The sequence below is a fragment of the Ranitomeya variabilis genome, chromosome 7, assembly GCF_051348905.1.
Source record: "Ranitomeya variabilis isolate aRanVar5 chromosome 7, aRanVar5.hap1, whole genome shotgun sequence".
NCBI classification, from domain to species: domain Eukaryota; kingdom Metazoa; phylum Chordata; class Amphibia; order Anura; family Dendrobatidae; genus Ranitomeya; species Ranitomeya variabilis.
In genome coordinates, this window is record NC_135238.1 from 123,495,025 (window position 1) to 123,512,355 (window position 17,331).

A 17,331-nucleotide genomic window follows, 5' to 3' on the forward strand; every position below is an offset into this window, starting at 1 on the left:
AGAATCAGAGTCAGTGTAATAATTATTTAGCACCACTTAGAATACCCTTGCATTCAATTCATATACCCAATCATGGCATTTCAGGAATCAAATGGTCAACATTAAATCTAAAAATGATTATAAAGGGCATGACTCAGGATTTCTGTACTTACGCAGCTCGACATGGGGATTTCCAGACTGTTTCTTCTGCCTATCTCCACCATCAGTATCATCTAAAAGGAAAAATATTACAATAAAGTACAAGTTATGCATTTAAAGGGAAAATTACAGGTTGCTTCACTGCTGGCCCCATAACCCAGCTGCAATCATCATATCATGTAGCACTGTGTACTTACAATTGCTCACTTTGCCTTTCTACCCAGCTAATTCTTCTCTTTTCTCTTCTCTGCTCTATGTAGCAATAGGAAATCTCTTGTCCCTGCAGAATTCATTGTCCTCTTCTACTCCTGACCCAGCTGCTCCCTCATCCTCACTGCCATAGGTTTTTGCATTGATTCATGCAGGAAAATTTGACCTCCTGTTGCTACATAGAGCTTAGAAGGATTCAGCTAGTCATAGAGCTAATGGAAAACAGAACGATTAACTGGATAGGAAGTCAAATTAAACCACTGAAAGTACACAGTGCTATATAAATATGATGATTGCAATATATTAAGAGGACAAAAACTTTTATGGGAGTGATTCTTTAAAGCATGGTCACAGTAGAGTATGAGAAGGTTTTATAATTATAAATGGTAAATGTTATATTATTAAAGAAAAAGGTCTCTATCAGTCTATATTTCCTCTTTACATATGGCTGGAAAACAACATCCAACTCACATGTGGTTTGCATGCAAGTTACATTAAAGTCACAGTTGCACGCAAGCCGAGACCTGCAACTATAGGCATAAGAGGATTGGATTGCTAGCCATGGTCACCTTGGGTTGCGGTAGGTTGTGATTCACACTGTGCTCCCACAGACAATCATTAGATAAAGTATCAACACTGCCCTTTAAATACCAGCAGGTATTCTGACCATCAGGTTGACAAGAAGCTGATGACACTAAAATATCTGCCCACACTAAAAACTAATGATTTACTATGACTTTATTTAGCGACTAAGTTAGGGCAGGCACTTAAAGGAAGAAAAGTGTCATTAAAAACAGTAATGGACATCTTCCAATGCAGCATATTAAATAAAAACCCCCAAGATATTGAAGGCCATACTGTAGAGATGTAGTAAGACATGATAGGAGCAATAAATAAGGTTGTGAAGTGGAGGACGGCACAGCCAGGCTCACAGGTGGACGGATTAGATAGAGATCCAATAAAATGAAGAGAAGTTTCCTTTCTTATTAAACCGCTGTGGAAAGACGTTTCAGTAAATTGTGAGAAATAATAGAACCCCGTCAGGCAGATTGCAGATGTTAAGTAATGTGCGGACTGGAAGCTCGGAAAGTGCCCCACATTAGATTCATGAAAATGTATGAGATGGGAATCTCTAGCAATTTCCTGCTATTCGCCTGCTGACATAACGTTGCCCTGAGCGATCAGATTGATCCAATTAATGAGCATCACAAGCACTAAATTAAAGATGTGAAACAGCCAGAAGAAAATGCCCCAAGCAAAGCTCCTAACATCCTCACACCATGGCTTCTAGAAAAGTAACATTTATAATCGGCAAAGATGAACAGTCCTATACTAGAAACTGCATTAAATGATTCTAAATAAGTAATTAACGGATGGACGGCTGCAGCGTAATGGGCGGCCAGACTCAAACACCATCACGGGCTCTTTAAAGGGAACCTGTCCCCCCCAAAATCGAAGGTGAGCCAAGCCCACCGGCATCAGGGGCTTATCTACAGCATCCTGTAATGCTATAGATAAGCCCCCGATGTATCCTGAAAGATGAGAAAAAGAGGTTATATTATACTCCCCCCGGGGCGGTCCCGCTGGGGTCCGGGGCCTCCCATCTTCTTACGATGACGTCCTCTTCTTGTCTTCACGCTGTAGCTCTGGCGCAGGCGTACTTTGTCTGCCCTGTTGAGGGCAGAGCAAAGTACTGCAATGGCAAGGTGTCGGGAAAGGTCAGAGAGGCACGGCACTTGTGCACCGCAATACTTTTGCTCTGCCCTCAACCTGGCAGACAAAGTACGCCTGCGCAGGAGCTGCAGCATGAAGAAAAGAAGAGGATGTCATCGTAAGAAGATGGGAGGCCCCAAACCGGACCGCGGCGCCCATCGGACCGGACCGCAGCGGGACCGCCCCTGGGTGAGTATAATCTAATCTCTTTTTCTCATCTTTCAGGTTACATCGGGGGCTTATCTATAGCATTACAGAATGCTGTAGATAAGCCCCTGATGCCGGTGGGCTTAGCTCACCTTCGATTTTGGGGGTGACAGGTTCCCTTTAACCCTCAGTTTTAGTCAGGTCAGAGCTTCAGAAGACAGAAACCAATAAATGCAATACATAATTATTGGATGGCTCTGAAGTCCTTTCTGTTACACTATGTGCAGAAGAAAAAATAACACTGTTAGACTGTGTGCACACGTTCAGGATCTTTCGCATTTTTTCCGCGGTTTTCCGCTATAAAAAATGCGATAAAACAGTGAAAAAAAACACATACATTAAGCATCCTATTATTAGAATGCAATCTGCAATTTTTGTGCACATATTGCGTTTTTTTCTGCGGTGGAATCGCATTCCAGAAAAAAACGCAGCATGTTCATTAATTTGCGGAATCGCAGGGATTCCGCACACATAGGAATGCACTGATCCGCTTACTTTCCGCATGTGGCTATGCCCACCATGCGGGAAGTAGGCGGATCATGTGCGGTTGGTACCCAGGGTGGAGGAGAGGAGACTCTCCTCCAGGCCCAGGTGGACACAGCTGATAGTCCTACTGAATAGACTGTTAGAATTTGTAATATGGCAAGATAAAAGCAGCTAAGTAAAGAAAAATGAGTGGCCATCATTACTTTAAGAAATGAAGGTCAGTCAGTCCGAAAAATTGGGAAAACTTTGAAAGTGTCCCCAAGTGCAGTTGCAAAAACCATCAAGTGCTACATTGAAACTGGCTCACATGAGGACCGCCCCAGGAATGGAAGACCAAGAGTCACCTCTGCTTCTGAGGATAAGTTTATCCGAGTCACCAGCCTCAGAAATCGCAGGTTAACAGCAGCTCAGCTTAGAGATCAGGTCAGTGCCACACAGAGTTCTAGCAGCAGACACATTTCTACAACAAGTGTTAAGAGGAGACTTTGCGCAGCAGGCCTTTATGGTAAAATAGCTGCTAGGAAACCACTGCTAAGGACAGGCAACAAGCAGAAGAGACTTGTTTGGGCTAAAGAACACAAGGACATTAGACCAGTGGAAATCTGTGCTTTGGTCTGATGAGTCCAAATTTGAGATCTTTGGTTCCAACCACCGTGTCTTTGTGCGACGCAGAAATGGTGAACGGATGGACTCTACATGCATGGTTCCCACCGTGAAGCATGGAGGAGGAGGTGTGATGGTGTGGGGTTGCTTTGCTGGTGACACTGTTGGGGATTTATTTAAAATGTGAAGGCATACTGAACCAGCATGGCTACCACAGCATCTTGCAGGGGCATGCTATTCAATCCGGTTTGCGTTTAGTTGGACCATCATTTATTTTTCAACAGAACAATGACCTCAAACACACCTCCAGGCTGTGTAAGGGCTATTTGACCAAGAAGGAGAGTGATGGGGTGCTACGCCAGATGACCTGGCCTCCAGAGTCACCATACCTGAACCCAATCGAGATGGTTTGGGGTGAGCTGGACTGAAGAGTGAAGGCAAAAGGGCCAACAAGTGTTAAGCATCTTTGAGAACTCCTTCAAGATTGTTGGAAGACCATTTCCAGTGACTACCTCTTGAAGCTCATCAAGAGAATGCCAGGAGTGTGCAAAGCAGTCAAAGCAAAAGGTGGCTACTTTGAAGAACCTAGAATACAAGACATATTTTCAGTTGTTTCACACTTTTTTGTTAAGTATATAATTCCACGTGTTAATTCATAGTTTTAATGCCTTCAGTGTGAATTTACAACTTTCATAGTCATGAAAATACAAAAAAAAATCTTTAAATGAGAAGGTGTGTCCAAACTTTTGCTCTGTACTGTATGTATTTTCTGCACTTTATTTTTTCAGGGTGCACCTAGGCCCAGCATTTTTGGTCTTGTAAACTGTGGTGCCTGTTCACATGGGATGCATTGGATAGCGCTGGGCAGCCCACCTGATCGAATAGTATGGGCATCACTAATAGGCTGTAAACCAGATAATCTGAATTACCTGTATGTGAACAGCACCCTATACAAGCTGCTTTTGTGCACCCACATACTAAGCAATCACCCCCTACATGAATTGAGTGGCTGTTTTATCAGTATTTTTCACCTGTGTTGCCGACATCTTTACTACATGGGTTTGCTGCATCCTGATAGTGCATTCGTTCGGAGACCTGAGCAGGTAAGCACTGCTGCCCCTTTTCTGTTGTATTAGTTCTTTACGTTCTTGACATCCATGTTAGATATTTGCCCATATGTGGGAACCTTCTGGCTTATATCTGACCAGATCAGTGGTTTGAGTTGTTTACAGTATGGTGGTTGTTTTTCTACCATATGGCAGTTTGCTGGTCTCCGTAAATATATATATTTTTTTAGAATACACTATTCCTAGAAAATCCATTATCAGTCTGATATTATGTCTTAAGGAATTAACTTATGTAAAACGCAAAAGAAAAAGTAATATGCCAGATAAACTGGTAATAGATAATCTTTATTGAAATTATCATAGAAAAATTGTAATAAATATATAGTGACTAAAAAAAAAAAAAAAAAAAAAAAAAAAGGTCAACAAGAGACGTTAAAAAAACATAAGAAAAATAGGTTTGGGTTGCAAAAAATAGCTGTAATAGTTCAGATGCATATGATGAATAGAATAATAGGAGGGGACCTCCTCTAGGGTCATCATGTCTAACTGCCTGCTCAATGCAGGATTCACTGAATCATCACAGAGAGATGTCAGTCCAGCCTCTGTTTGAAGACTTCCATTGTAGAAGAACTCACCACTTCTCGTGGCAGCCTGTTCCACTCAGTGATCACCCTCACAGCCTTCTTTTTGCAAGCTTAACATTCCCAGATCTTTTAACTGTTCCTCATAGGACATAGTTGCAGTCCGCTCACCATACTGGTAGCTCTTCTGTAAACTTGCTCCAGTTTTTCGATGTCTTTTAAAATGTGGTGCCCAGAACTGGACATAGTATTCCAAATTAGGTCCGACCAAGGAGGAGTAGGGGGGGATAATTACTTCATGTGATCTAGACTCTATGCTTCTCTTAATACAACCTAGAACTGTGTTTGCATTTTTTGCTGCTGCATCACTCTGATGACTCGTGTGCAATCTGGATCTATTAGCGTACCAAAGTCTTTTTCACACGTGCTGTTGCTTAGTTCCATTCCTCCCATTCTGTTGATGTAATTTTCATTTTTCTTGCCCAGATGTAGAATCTTGCATTTCTCCGTTAATAACCATTCTATTAGTTGCTGACCATTGTTCAATCTAGAGCCTTCTGAATCCTCTCAGTATTCTCTAGTGTTAGCTATTCCTCCCAGCTTTGCATTGTTTGCCAATTTGATTAGTTTACATTCAGTTCCCTAATATTTATGAAAATGTTGAACAATAGACTGCTCAAAAAATAAAGGGAACAGAAACAACACATGAAACTCCAAGTCAATCACACTTCAGTGAAATTAACTTGCCGAGATATGAATCAACACTGATTGTGAATCAATTAATCAATTTCTCCTGCTGTTGTGCAAATACAACCCCTGGCAAAAAATATGGAATCACTGGCCTTGGAGGATGTTCATTCAGTTGTTTAGTTTTGTGCCATGTCTGTGATCTGCTTTTTTTTTTACAAAATTAAAGTCATTTCAAATGGCAATTTTCTGGCTTTAAGAAACACTAAAAGAAATCAAGAACAAAAAATGTGGTAGTCCGTAATGGTTACTTTTTTTAACCCCTTCATGACCCAGCCTATTTTGACCTTAATGACCTGGCCGTTTTTGCAATTCTGACCAGTGTCCCTTTATGAGGTAACAACTCAGGAACGCTTCAACGGATCCTAGCGGTTCTGAGATTGTTTTCTTGTGACATATTGGGCTTCATGTTAGTGGTAAATTTAGGTCGCTAATTTTTGCGTTTATTTGTGAAAAAAAATTGAAATTTGGCAAAAATTTTGAAAATTTCGCAATTTTCAAATTTTGAATTTTTATTCTGAAAAACGAGAGAGTTATGTGACATAAAATAGTTAATAAATAACATTACCCACATGTCTACTTTACATCAGCACAATTTTGGAAACAAAATTTTTTTTTGCTAGGAAGTTATAAGGGTTAAAATTTGACCAGCGATTTCTCATTTTTACAACAAAATTTACAAAACCATTTTTTTTTCGGGACCACCTCACATTTGAAGTCAATTTGAGGGGTCTATATGGCTGAAAATACCCAAACGTGACACCATTCTAAAAACTGCACCCCTCAAGGTACTCAAAACCACATTCAAGAAGTTTATTAACCCTTCAGGTGCTTCACAGCAGCAGAAGCAACATGGAAGGAAAAAATGAACATTTAACTTTTTAGTTACAAAAATGATCTTTTAGCAACAAATTTTGTATTTTCCCAAAGGTAAAAAGAGAAACTAGATCCCAATAGTTATTGTACAATTTGTCCTGAGTACGCTGATACCCCATATGTGGGGGGGAACCACTGCCTGGGCGCACAACAGGGCTCGGAAGGGATGGAGCGCCATTTGACTTTTTCGATGAAAAATTGGTTCCAATCTTTAGCGGACACCATGTCGCGTATGGAAAGCCCCTGTGTGCCTAAACATTGGAGCTCCCTCACAAGTGACCCCATTTTGGAAACTAGACCCCCCCAAGGAACTTATCTAGATGCATAGTGAGCACTTTGAACCCCCAGGTGCTTCACAAATTGATCCGTAAAAATGAAAAAGTACTTTTTTTTCACAAAAAAATTTATTTTAGCCTCAATTTTTTCATTTTCACATGGGCAACAGGATAAAATGGATCCTAAAATGTGTTGGGCAATTTCTCCTGAGTACACCAATACCTCATATGTGGTCACAAACCACTGTTTGTGCACACGAGAAGGCCAGGAAGGGAAGGAGCGCCATTTGACTTTTGAATGAAAAATTAGCTCCAATCGTTAGCGGACACCATGTCGCGTTTGGAGAGCCCCTGTGTGCCTAAACATTGGAGCTCCCCCACATGTGACCCCATTTTGGAAACAAGACCCCCCCAAGGAACTTATCTAGATGCATAGTGAGCACTTTGAACCCCCAGGTGCTTCACAAATTGATCCGTAAAAATGAAAATACTTTTTTTTTCACAAAAAATTTATTTTAGCCTCAATTTGTTCATTTCCACATGGAGAACAGGATAAAATGGATCCTAAAATTTATTGGGCAATTGCTCCTGAGTACACTGATACCTCACATGTGGAGGTAAACCACTGTTTGGGCACACGGCAGGGCTCGGAAGAGAAGGAGCGCCATTTGACTTTTTGAATGAAAAATTAGCTCCAATCGTTAGACACCATGTCGCGTTTGGAGAGCCCCTGTGTGCCTAAACATTGGAGCTCCCCCACATGTGACCCCATTTTGGAAACTATGTAAATATATATATAAGGGGTGCACCCCTATATCGATGATAGCAAAGGGTGCAAAACCTGGTCTGTAAATTAATAGGAGTAAAGCATGAAGGAAAAAAGACCAGACCAAAAAATGGTATGCACACCCTATTTCTCCATGGGGACTCTTCATTTCTTGTATGTTTAGGGGCCATTATGATTTGTGCCTGATATCATTATTTCAGTGTTCGCACTGGTTAGGTAATGGTGCCGCTAGGCTCTTGTCTAGCTGGACCGGAGCCATTTGGATATTGTATCTTCTTGTCCACAGCTATGTTACTTTACTGCTATGGCCCTTGTTTTGGACACACTTGGTTATTGTTACTAACCAACACTGACCAAGATCCTTAGGCTTCTATCATTTGATACTTTTTGTTGCCTGGGTTGGTATATAGAGATTATATATATATATATATATATATATATATATATATTTCTTGCCTTTTCTTTTTAGTGACTGCCCTGTTGGCTGTACATTACTGTCATGCCTTTAAACTTGCCTCGTTCTGGCTTACATACGTGCCGCACCATGGGTGCCCTCCACTTCCCCTTGTGTGCGGCACATACCTATTGCTCGGTCTTGCTCTCACACTTTGTGCTTCCATCGGCGCACGTGCGCTTTGCTCCCCCTAGTGTAGTCGTTGTGCATGTGCATGGGCACTATGACAACGACATACACTTCTGGCTATAGCCACTTCCGGAAGCGTTCCATGCGGCGGCTGCGACTGGTGCGCCAACCCGTCTCTCCACACCGGTTCATATCTATTTCATGATTACCTAAATGTGTATATATACCTCTGAAATGACCCAAGACCGCACTTCCCCTGACTAAGCTGCAGGCGCAGTGATACGCGTGGGGCTCTCGCCTCACCCCCTACTTGGTCCCATATTTCGCTTTGACCTTTTCAAACTGACCTGACTCTTTAGCACCGGTGCTGCCTCTCTATTCTCTGGCATCAATTGTCCCATTTAGACTGACTCCATGGGTTCATCGTCTGATATCTACATTGGTAGTATGCTTCACTTCTAGTCACTAATTCAATCTGGGGGTGCTCTATTGTTCTGCCTAGATTAGGGGGCATGCTCATAGTTTTTCTATGCATTTATAATGATGGGTGTCTTATGGTTAGCATCGTCTTTGGTACTATATATACATGTATATTATTGCAACTCATTGGATCTAATTTTGACCATGATCACAATGTACTGTGTACCATCATTTTGCTTCTAATTATTCCATCTGTCAAATTTGATTGATTTTTTTTTTTTTTTTTTTTTTGCTATTTATTGGTCAGGTTTTTTGCTGTATTAAATTTATGTATACGGGACATCATATATTGGTACCATTATAGCTTGGCATATTATTTATATCATTGGATGTTCACATTACTATGCCTCGCTAATGTTACATCATACACAACTTGTATAGGGGTGGGGGCCAATGGTCCTATATTTAGGCCTGTTTTAAATGGTTTTATTCTGTGTTGTTGTTTTTTGAGGTGTATTTAAAATTTATATTTTTCTAACGGTTGTATTCTCCGGGTGTGCATACCATTTTTTGGTCTAGTCTTTTTTCCTTCATGCTTTACTTCCATTTTGGAAACTAGACCTCCCATGGAACTAATCTAGATGTGCGGTGACCACTTTAAACCCCCCAGTGTTTCACAGATGTTTGGGCACATGTCAGAGCTCGGAAGGGAAGTAGTGACTTTTGAAATGCAGACTTTGATGGAATGGTCTGCCGGCGTCACGTTGCGTTTGCGGAGCCCGATGTGCTTAAACAGTAGAAACCCCCCATAAGTGACCCCATTTTGGAAACTAGACCACCCAAGGAACTTATCTAGATATGTGGTGAGCACTTTGAACCCCCAAGTGCTTCACAGAAGTTTACAACGCAGAGCCGTGAAAATAAAAAATAATTTTTCTTTCCTCAAAAATGATGTTTTAGCAAGCAATTTTTTATTTTCACAAGGGCAACAGGAGAAATTGGACCCCAATAGTTGTTGCCCAGTTTGTCCCGAGTACACTAACACCCCATATGTGGGGGTAAACCACTGTTTGGGCACATGTCGGAGCTCGGAAGGGAAGTAGTGACTTTTGAAATGCAGACTTTGATGGAATGGTCAGCCGGCGTCACGTTGCGTTTGCGGAGCCCCCTGATGTGCCTAAACAATAGAAACCCCCCACAAGTGACCCTATTTTGGAAACTAGACCCCCCAAGGAACTTATATAGATATGTGGTGAGCACTTTGAACCCCAAGTGCTTCACAGAGGTTTACAACGCAGAGCCGTGAAAATAAAAAATCATTTTTCTTTCCTCAAAAATTATGTTTTAGCAAGCAATTTTTTTTTTCAAAAGGGTAACAGGAGAAATTGGACCCCAATATTTGTTGCCCAGTTTGTCCTGAGTATGCTGGTACCCCATATGTGGGGGAAAACCACTGTTTGGGCGCACGTCACGGCTCGGAAGGGAGGGAGCACCATTTGACTTTTTGAACGCAAGATTGGCTGGAATCAATGGTGGCATCATGTTGCGTTTGGAGACCCCTGATGTGCCTAAACAGTGGAAACCCCTCAATTCTAACACCAACACACCCCTAACCCTAATCCCAACTCTCGCCATAACCTTAATCACAACCCTAACCCCAACACACCCCTAACCACAACCCTAACCCCAACACACCCCTAACCCTAATCCCAACCCTATCCCTAATCCTAACCCTAATCCCAACCCTAACCACAACTTTAACCCCAACACACCCCTAACCCTAACCACAAGCCTAATCTTAACCCTATTTCCAACCCTAGCCCTAATTCCAACCCTAACTAATTCGAACCCTAACCTTAAGGCTACGTTCACACGATCCGTTTTTCACTGCGGATTTTTCCGGTCCTTTTTCGGGAAAATCCGCAGTGGAAAACGGCGGTGCTTCTCTCTGCGGTTTTGTGTCCTTTTTCTACTGCGGATTCCACTGCGGGTTTCCAACTGCAGTTTCCTATTGGTGCTGTTGGAAACCCGCAGCGGAATCCGCAGAAAGAATTGACATGGTACTTCTTTTTTCTGCAGGCAAATCTGCGCGGATTTGCCGGCGAAAAAAAGGATCGTCGGCACAGCGGATTTTGTTTTCCATAGGGTAACATTGTACTGTACCCTGCATGGAAAACTGATGCGGATCCGCAGATGCAATTCCGCTGCGGATCCGCATCAAAAACCGCATCGTGTGAACATAGCCTAAGGCTATGTGCCCACATTGCGGATTCGTGAGAGATTTTTCCGCACCATTTTTGAAAAATCCGCAGGTAAAAGGCACTGCGTTTTACCTGCGGGTTTACCGCGGATTTCCAGTGTTTTTTTGTGCGGATTTCACCTGCGGATTCTTATTTTGGAACAGGTGTAAAACGCTGCGGAATCCGCACAAAGAATTGACATGCTGCGGAAAATACAATGCAGCGTTTCTGCGCGGTATTTTCCGCACCATGGGCACAGCAGATTTGGTTTTCCATAGGTTTACATGGTACTGTAAACCTGATGGAACACTGCTTCGAATCCGCAGCGGCCAATCCGCTGCAGATCCGCAGCCAAATCCGCACCGTATGCACATAGCCTAATTCTAACCCTAACCCTAGCCCTAAACCTAACCCTAGCCCTAACCCTAGTTCTAACCCTAACCCTAGTGGAAAAATAAAAGAAAATATATTTTCTTTATTTCATTATTGTCCCTACCTCTGGGGGGTTTTAAAGGAGGGGGTCATTTACTATTTTTTTATTTTGATCACTGTGATAGGTTTTATCACAGTGATCAAAATGTACCTGGAACGAATCTGCTGGCCGGCAGATTCGGCGGGCGCACTGCGCATGCGCCCGCCATTTTGGAAGATGGCGGCGCCCATGGAGAAGACAGACGAACGGACACCGGGAGGTTCGGTAAGTATGAGGGGGGGAGATCGGAGCACGGGGGGTGGGATCAGAGCACGGGGGGAGCGGACAGGAGAGCGGACAGGACGACAGAGGGGAGCGGTGCACCGGACGGAGGACTGGGGAGGAGATCGGTGGCGGTGGGGGGGCAGATCAATTTCCAGCCATGGCCGATGATATTGCAGCATAGGCCATGGCTGGATTGTAATATTTCACCAGTTTTCATAGGTGAAATATTACAAATCGCTCTGATTGGCTGTTTCACTTTCAACAGCCAATCAGAGCAATCGTAGCCACGAGGGGGTGAAGCCACCCCCCCCTGGGCTGAAATACCACTCCCCCTGGCCCTGCAGATCAGGTGAAATTGGAGTTAACCCTTTCACCCGATCTGCAAGGATGTGATCATTCCATGACGCCACATAGGCGTCACAGGTCGGATTGGCACCGACTTTCATAACGCCTACGTGGCATCACAGGTCGGGAAGGGGTTAACCAAGCATAGGGGAAAAATTATGGAATCACTTAATTCTGAAGAAAAAATTATGAAATCATAAAAAAACATGAGGCATGGACTTAATGAGTGTCAAACAGTACTCTTCAGCAATCTGGCTCCAACTTTCCCTGATTGCTGTTACCAGATCAGCTTTGCAGGTTGGAGCCTTGTCATGGACCATTTTCTTCAACTTCCACCAAAGATTTTCAATTGGATTGAGATCCAGACTATTTGCAGGCCATGACATTGACCTTATGTGTCTTTTTTCAAGGAATGTTTTCATAGTTTTTGCAGGTTGCATTATCATCTTGAAAAAGAATTTCATCATCCCCAAACATCCTTTCAATTGATGGGATAAGAAAAGTGTCCAAAATATCAACATAAACTTGTGCATTTATTGAAGATGTAATGACAGCCATCTCCCCAGGGCCTTTACATGACATACAGCCCCATATCATTAATTAATTAATTAATCATTAATGTGGAAATTTGCATGTTCTCTTCAAGCTGTCATCTTTATAAATCTCATTGGAACGGGACCAAACAAAAGTTCCAGCATCATCACCTTACCCAATTCAGAGTCGCGATTCATCACTGAATATGACTTTCATCCTGTCATACAGTCCACGATTGCTTTTCCTTAGCCCACTGTAACCTTGTTTTTTTTCTGTTTAGGTGTTAATGATGGCTTTAGTTTAGCTTTTCTGTATGTAAATCCCATTTCCTTTAGGTGGTTTCTTACAGTTCGGTCACAGACGTTGACTCTACTTTCCACCCATTCGTTCCTCATTTGTTTTGTTGTGCATTTCCTGTTTTGGTGACATATTGCTTTAAGTTTCTGTTCTTGACACTTTGATGTCTTCCGTGGTCTACCAGTATGTTTGCCTTTAACAACCTTCCCATGTTGCTTGTATTTGGTCCAAATTTTAGACACAGCTGACTGTGAAGAACCAACATCTTTCGCAACATTGCGTGATGATTTACCCTCTTAAGAGTTTGATAATCCTCTCCTTTGTTTCAACTGACATGTCTCGTGTTTGAGCCATGATTCATGTCCGTCCACTTAGTGCAACAGCTCTCCAACGTGTGATCACTCCTTTTTAAATGCAGACTAACAAGCAGATCTAATTTGATGCAGGTGTTAGTTTTGGGTATGAAAATTTACAGGGTGATTCCATAATTTTTTCCTCAGAATTGAGTGATTCCATAATTTTTCCCCTATGCTTGGTTAAACAAAGTAACCATTACTGACTACCACATTTTTGTTCTTGATTTCATAGAGTGTTTCTTAAAGCCAGAATGTTGTCATTTGAAATTACTTTAGTTTTGTGCCATGTCTGTGATCTGCTTTTTTTTCTACAAAATTAAAAACTGAATGAACATCCTCCAAGGCCGGTGATTCCATAATTTTTGCCAGGGGTTGTAGAACAGACAACAGGTAGAAATGATAGGCAATTCTTAAGGCAACCCCTATAAAGAAGTGGTTCAGCAGGTGGTGACCACAGACCATTTCTCTATTCTCATCCTTTTTGGCTGTTGCGGTTTTGGACACTTTTGCATTTTGCAATGGCTCTCACCCCTAGATTAAAGAAATTGCTCAGGTAGTGCAGCTCTTCCAGGATGGCACATCATTGCGAGCGGTGGCAAGAAGGGTAGCGGTGTCTGTAAGCACAGTGTACAGAGAATGGAGCAGAAACCATGAGACAGGTCAGTACACCAGGAGAAATGGAGGGGGCAAGAGAAGGGCAATAGCCCAGCAACAGCACAACTACCTATTCCTTTGTGCAAGGAGGAACAGGAGGAGCAGTGTCAAAGTCCTGCAAAATGACCTCCAGGAGTTCACTAACATCGATGTGTTGAAACAGACTCCATGAAGGTGGTTTGAGGGCCTGACATCCACAAGTGGGTGATGAGCTTACAGCCCAACACCGTGAAGGGCGATTTACATTTACCAGAGAACCCCAATATTGGCAGATTCAATATTGGCGCCCTGTGCTCCTCACGAATGAGAGGAGGTTCACACTGAGCACATGTGACAGATGTGACACAGTCACGAGATGCCATGGAGAATGTTCTGCTGCCTGCAATATCTTCCAGCATGACAGGTTTGGCAGTGGGTGAGTAATGGTGTGGTGAGGCATTTCTTTGGAGGGCCGCACAATCCTCCATGGGCTAGCCAGAGGTACCCTGATTGCCATTAGGTACCAGGATGAGCTCCTCAGACCTACTGTGAGACCATATGCAGGTGCACTTGGCCATGGGTTCCTTCTGATGCATGACAGTGCTAGGCCTCATGTGGCTAACGTGTGACAGCAGTTCCTGCATGATGAAGACATTGATACTATAGACTAACATGCTCGTTCCCCAGACCTGAATCCACACATCTGGGACATCATGTACCATTCCATTCACCAATGCCACGTTATTCCACAGACTGTCCATGAGTTGACTGATGCTTTTATCCAGGATTGGGAGGCGATCTCGCAGGAGAACAGATGCTGCTACTTCAGGACCATGCCAGGCGTTGTATGGAGGTCATGCAGGCACATTGAGGCCACACACACTACTGAGCATCATTTCCTTGTCTTGAGGCATTTCCACTAAAATTTGATCAGCCAGTAATTTGATTTTTCCACTTTTATTTTGAGTATCATTCCAAATCCAAGCCTCCATGGGATATTATTTTTGATTTACATTGATCATTTTTATGTTTTATTGTTCTCAACGCATTCCACTATGTAATGAATAAAGATTTGCAAATGGAATATTTCATTCAGTGATATCTAGGATATGGTATTTTAGTGCTCACTTTATTTTTTTTAGCAGTGTACATAGATTGTATAGGTAAGAATTACGACTGATTGAACAATAATAGCAGAAATAATGCACATATTTGTATAAATACTACCACTTATCTAGCTATAGGGCCAAAAATAGAAATTCAGGCTAGTTAAACCCTAATGGCAATAATCCTGCATCCATAAATAGTGGGGAATCACTCTGATAGGCAATAGCAGGGACACAATAAAGAGGCACACACAGGCTTACAGTCCAAGCTCCGTGTTTCATTCGCACTGGAAGCAAAAAAAAATTCACAGTCTTACATCAGACATAACAAAAGTCCAGCTTGTTTCCACAAAACATTCCTCAGATCCTTCCCCCCACCAACACACTGAGGAGTAGAGATGAGCGAATATTTCAATGTTTGCTTTGGATTAATATTGCCAAATTTGCAATATTCGCTGATTTATTCCTTGAATATTCGCCAAACATATCTGAACACTATTACAGTCAATGGGAGGCAAAAACAAACGCATGCATTACACCTTCAAACGGCCTCAAAATCTGGCAAAACACATGAAATTAGAGGGAGACACCAGGAGAGTGGCCAAAAATCACCATCATAACAAATTGTAGCATGGCACGGCAGCAATCAGCCATGCATGAGGTATTGGGGTCTGGGCCAGCATTTACAGCTTTCAATTGAATATCTAAGTGGGTGATGGATCGGTGTAGGCCTGTTGTGCTGCCCCTAATACCACATGCAACAGCTCAAACTGCTTTCATGCTCATCCACACTCAGGTGGCACACATATTAGTTCCGTAGATTACTATTGTCAGAAAAAAGGAAGGCTTGTAACACAGGTAGTTAACTCAGAGTGTAGGACTGACACATCGGAGGCCTAATGCTACAGGCAACACACATGAAGGAGACCCAACCAGGAATCTACACATTTACAAAAAATTATTGCTAAACACCAACAAAGTGACATTAATTTCACCACAGTATAAATAGTCAATAGGCACCAACAGATATTCCACTAAACCCAAACCAGCAGATGGACACCTAAGCAGGAGTGTTCACATTTCAACAAATTAGTGTTAAAGGGAACCTGTCACCACGTTTTTGGAAGATGGGATAAAAATAGCGTTAAATAGGGGCAGAGGTGGGCGTTACATTAGTGTGTGTGTTATGCGTTTATTACCCACCTAAGTTGCCGAAATAACTTTGCAAAGTCTCCGTTTTCGCCTGTCAATCAGGCTGGTCAGGTCACATGGGCGTGGTGTCTTCACCCAGATTTGGCGTAGTTTTCCGTTGGTGGCGTAGTGGTGTGCGCATGCCCAAAGTCCGGAATCCTCTTCCAGGGGATTTAAAATAGCGCGGTGTTCGTTATTGCATTGGTGATCGGTGGGCGCGGCCATCTTCCTTTGGCCGCGCGTGCGCAGAAGCGGCGCTCTGCTGGCCGCGGCTTCAGGAAAATGGCCGCGGGATGCCGCGCGTGCGCAGATGGATATCGCGGCGGCCATTTTCCTGAAGCCGCGGCCAGCAGAGCGCCGCTTCTGCGCACGCGCGGCCAAAGGAAGATGGCCGCGCCCACCGATCACCAATGCAATAACGAACACCGCGCTATTTTAAATCCCCTGGAAGAGGATTCCGGACTTTGGGCATGCGCACACCACTACGCCACCAACGGAAAACTACGCCAAATCTGGGGGAAGACAACGCCCATGCGACCTGACCAGCCTGATTGACAGGCGAAAACGGAGACTTTGCAAAGTTATTTCGGCAACTTAGGTGGGTAATAAACGCATAACACACACACTAATGTAACGCCCACCTCTGCCCCTATTTAACGCTATTTTTATCCCATCTTCCAAAAACGTGGTGACAGGTTCCCTTTAACATCTCCAGCAGCAGCAACTGCAGGCACAAAAGCCTACTAAAGATGTCAGACTGCAATGACACGAGAATAATGCAGAACACTAAAAATTACAACATCCAGTAACAGAAGCTGTCAGTTGTTTTTGGATAAGACGTCATGTTGTTGGTTCACTAGTGCTTTCACAAACATTACTACCTACCCCCACATACACCTCGAACACCAAGTCTAATCCCCCTTCCACCAAGATATTGCTTTTTCCCCAGTCATGTTGCTCAAAAAGTGTGGTAGGAGAACCCTTTTTTTTTAAATTCGTTTATTAACATCAAAATAAACCATTTTACATACACATTTGTATTCATTATTGTTAATCACAATATAAAGTACATATAATTATATGTATTGTTAAACATACAATAAAATGTATACCTTTATTTATATCCAAAGTATTATCTTTTTTAATCTATGGAATATTTTCAAAAGAATAGCAAATTGTGTATATCAAATCACTTACATCGTGTAATTTATGTAAGTAAAAAAAATGGACTCGCAAGTC

General features: G+C 42.6%; 1 protein-coding gene across 3 annotated transcripts in view; it reads right to left on the reverse strand.

The window, feature by feature from the left end:
- The window catches only part of PIKFYVE (phosphoinositide kinase, FYVE-type zinc finger containing), a 450,712-nt gene that overhangs the window by 72,455 nt on the left and 360,926 nt on the right, over positions 1–17,331 (reverse strand). For all 3 annotated transcript variants that reach the window (XM_077275690.1, XM_077275691.1, XM_077275692.1), the window contains one exon: positions 153–212. In XM_077275690.1, coding sequence (XP_077131805.1) covers positions 153–212 — 60 coding nt within the window. The remainder of the gene's footprint in view (positions 1–152; positions 213–17,331) is intronic.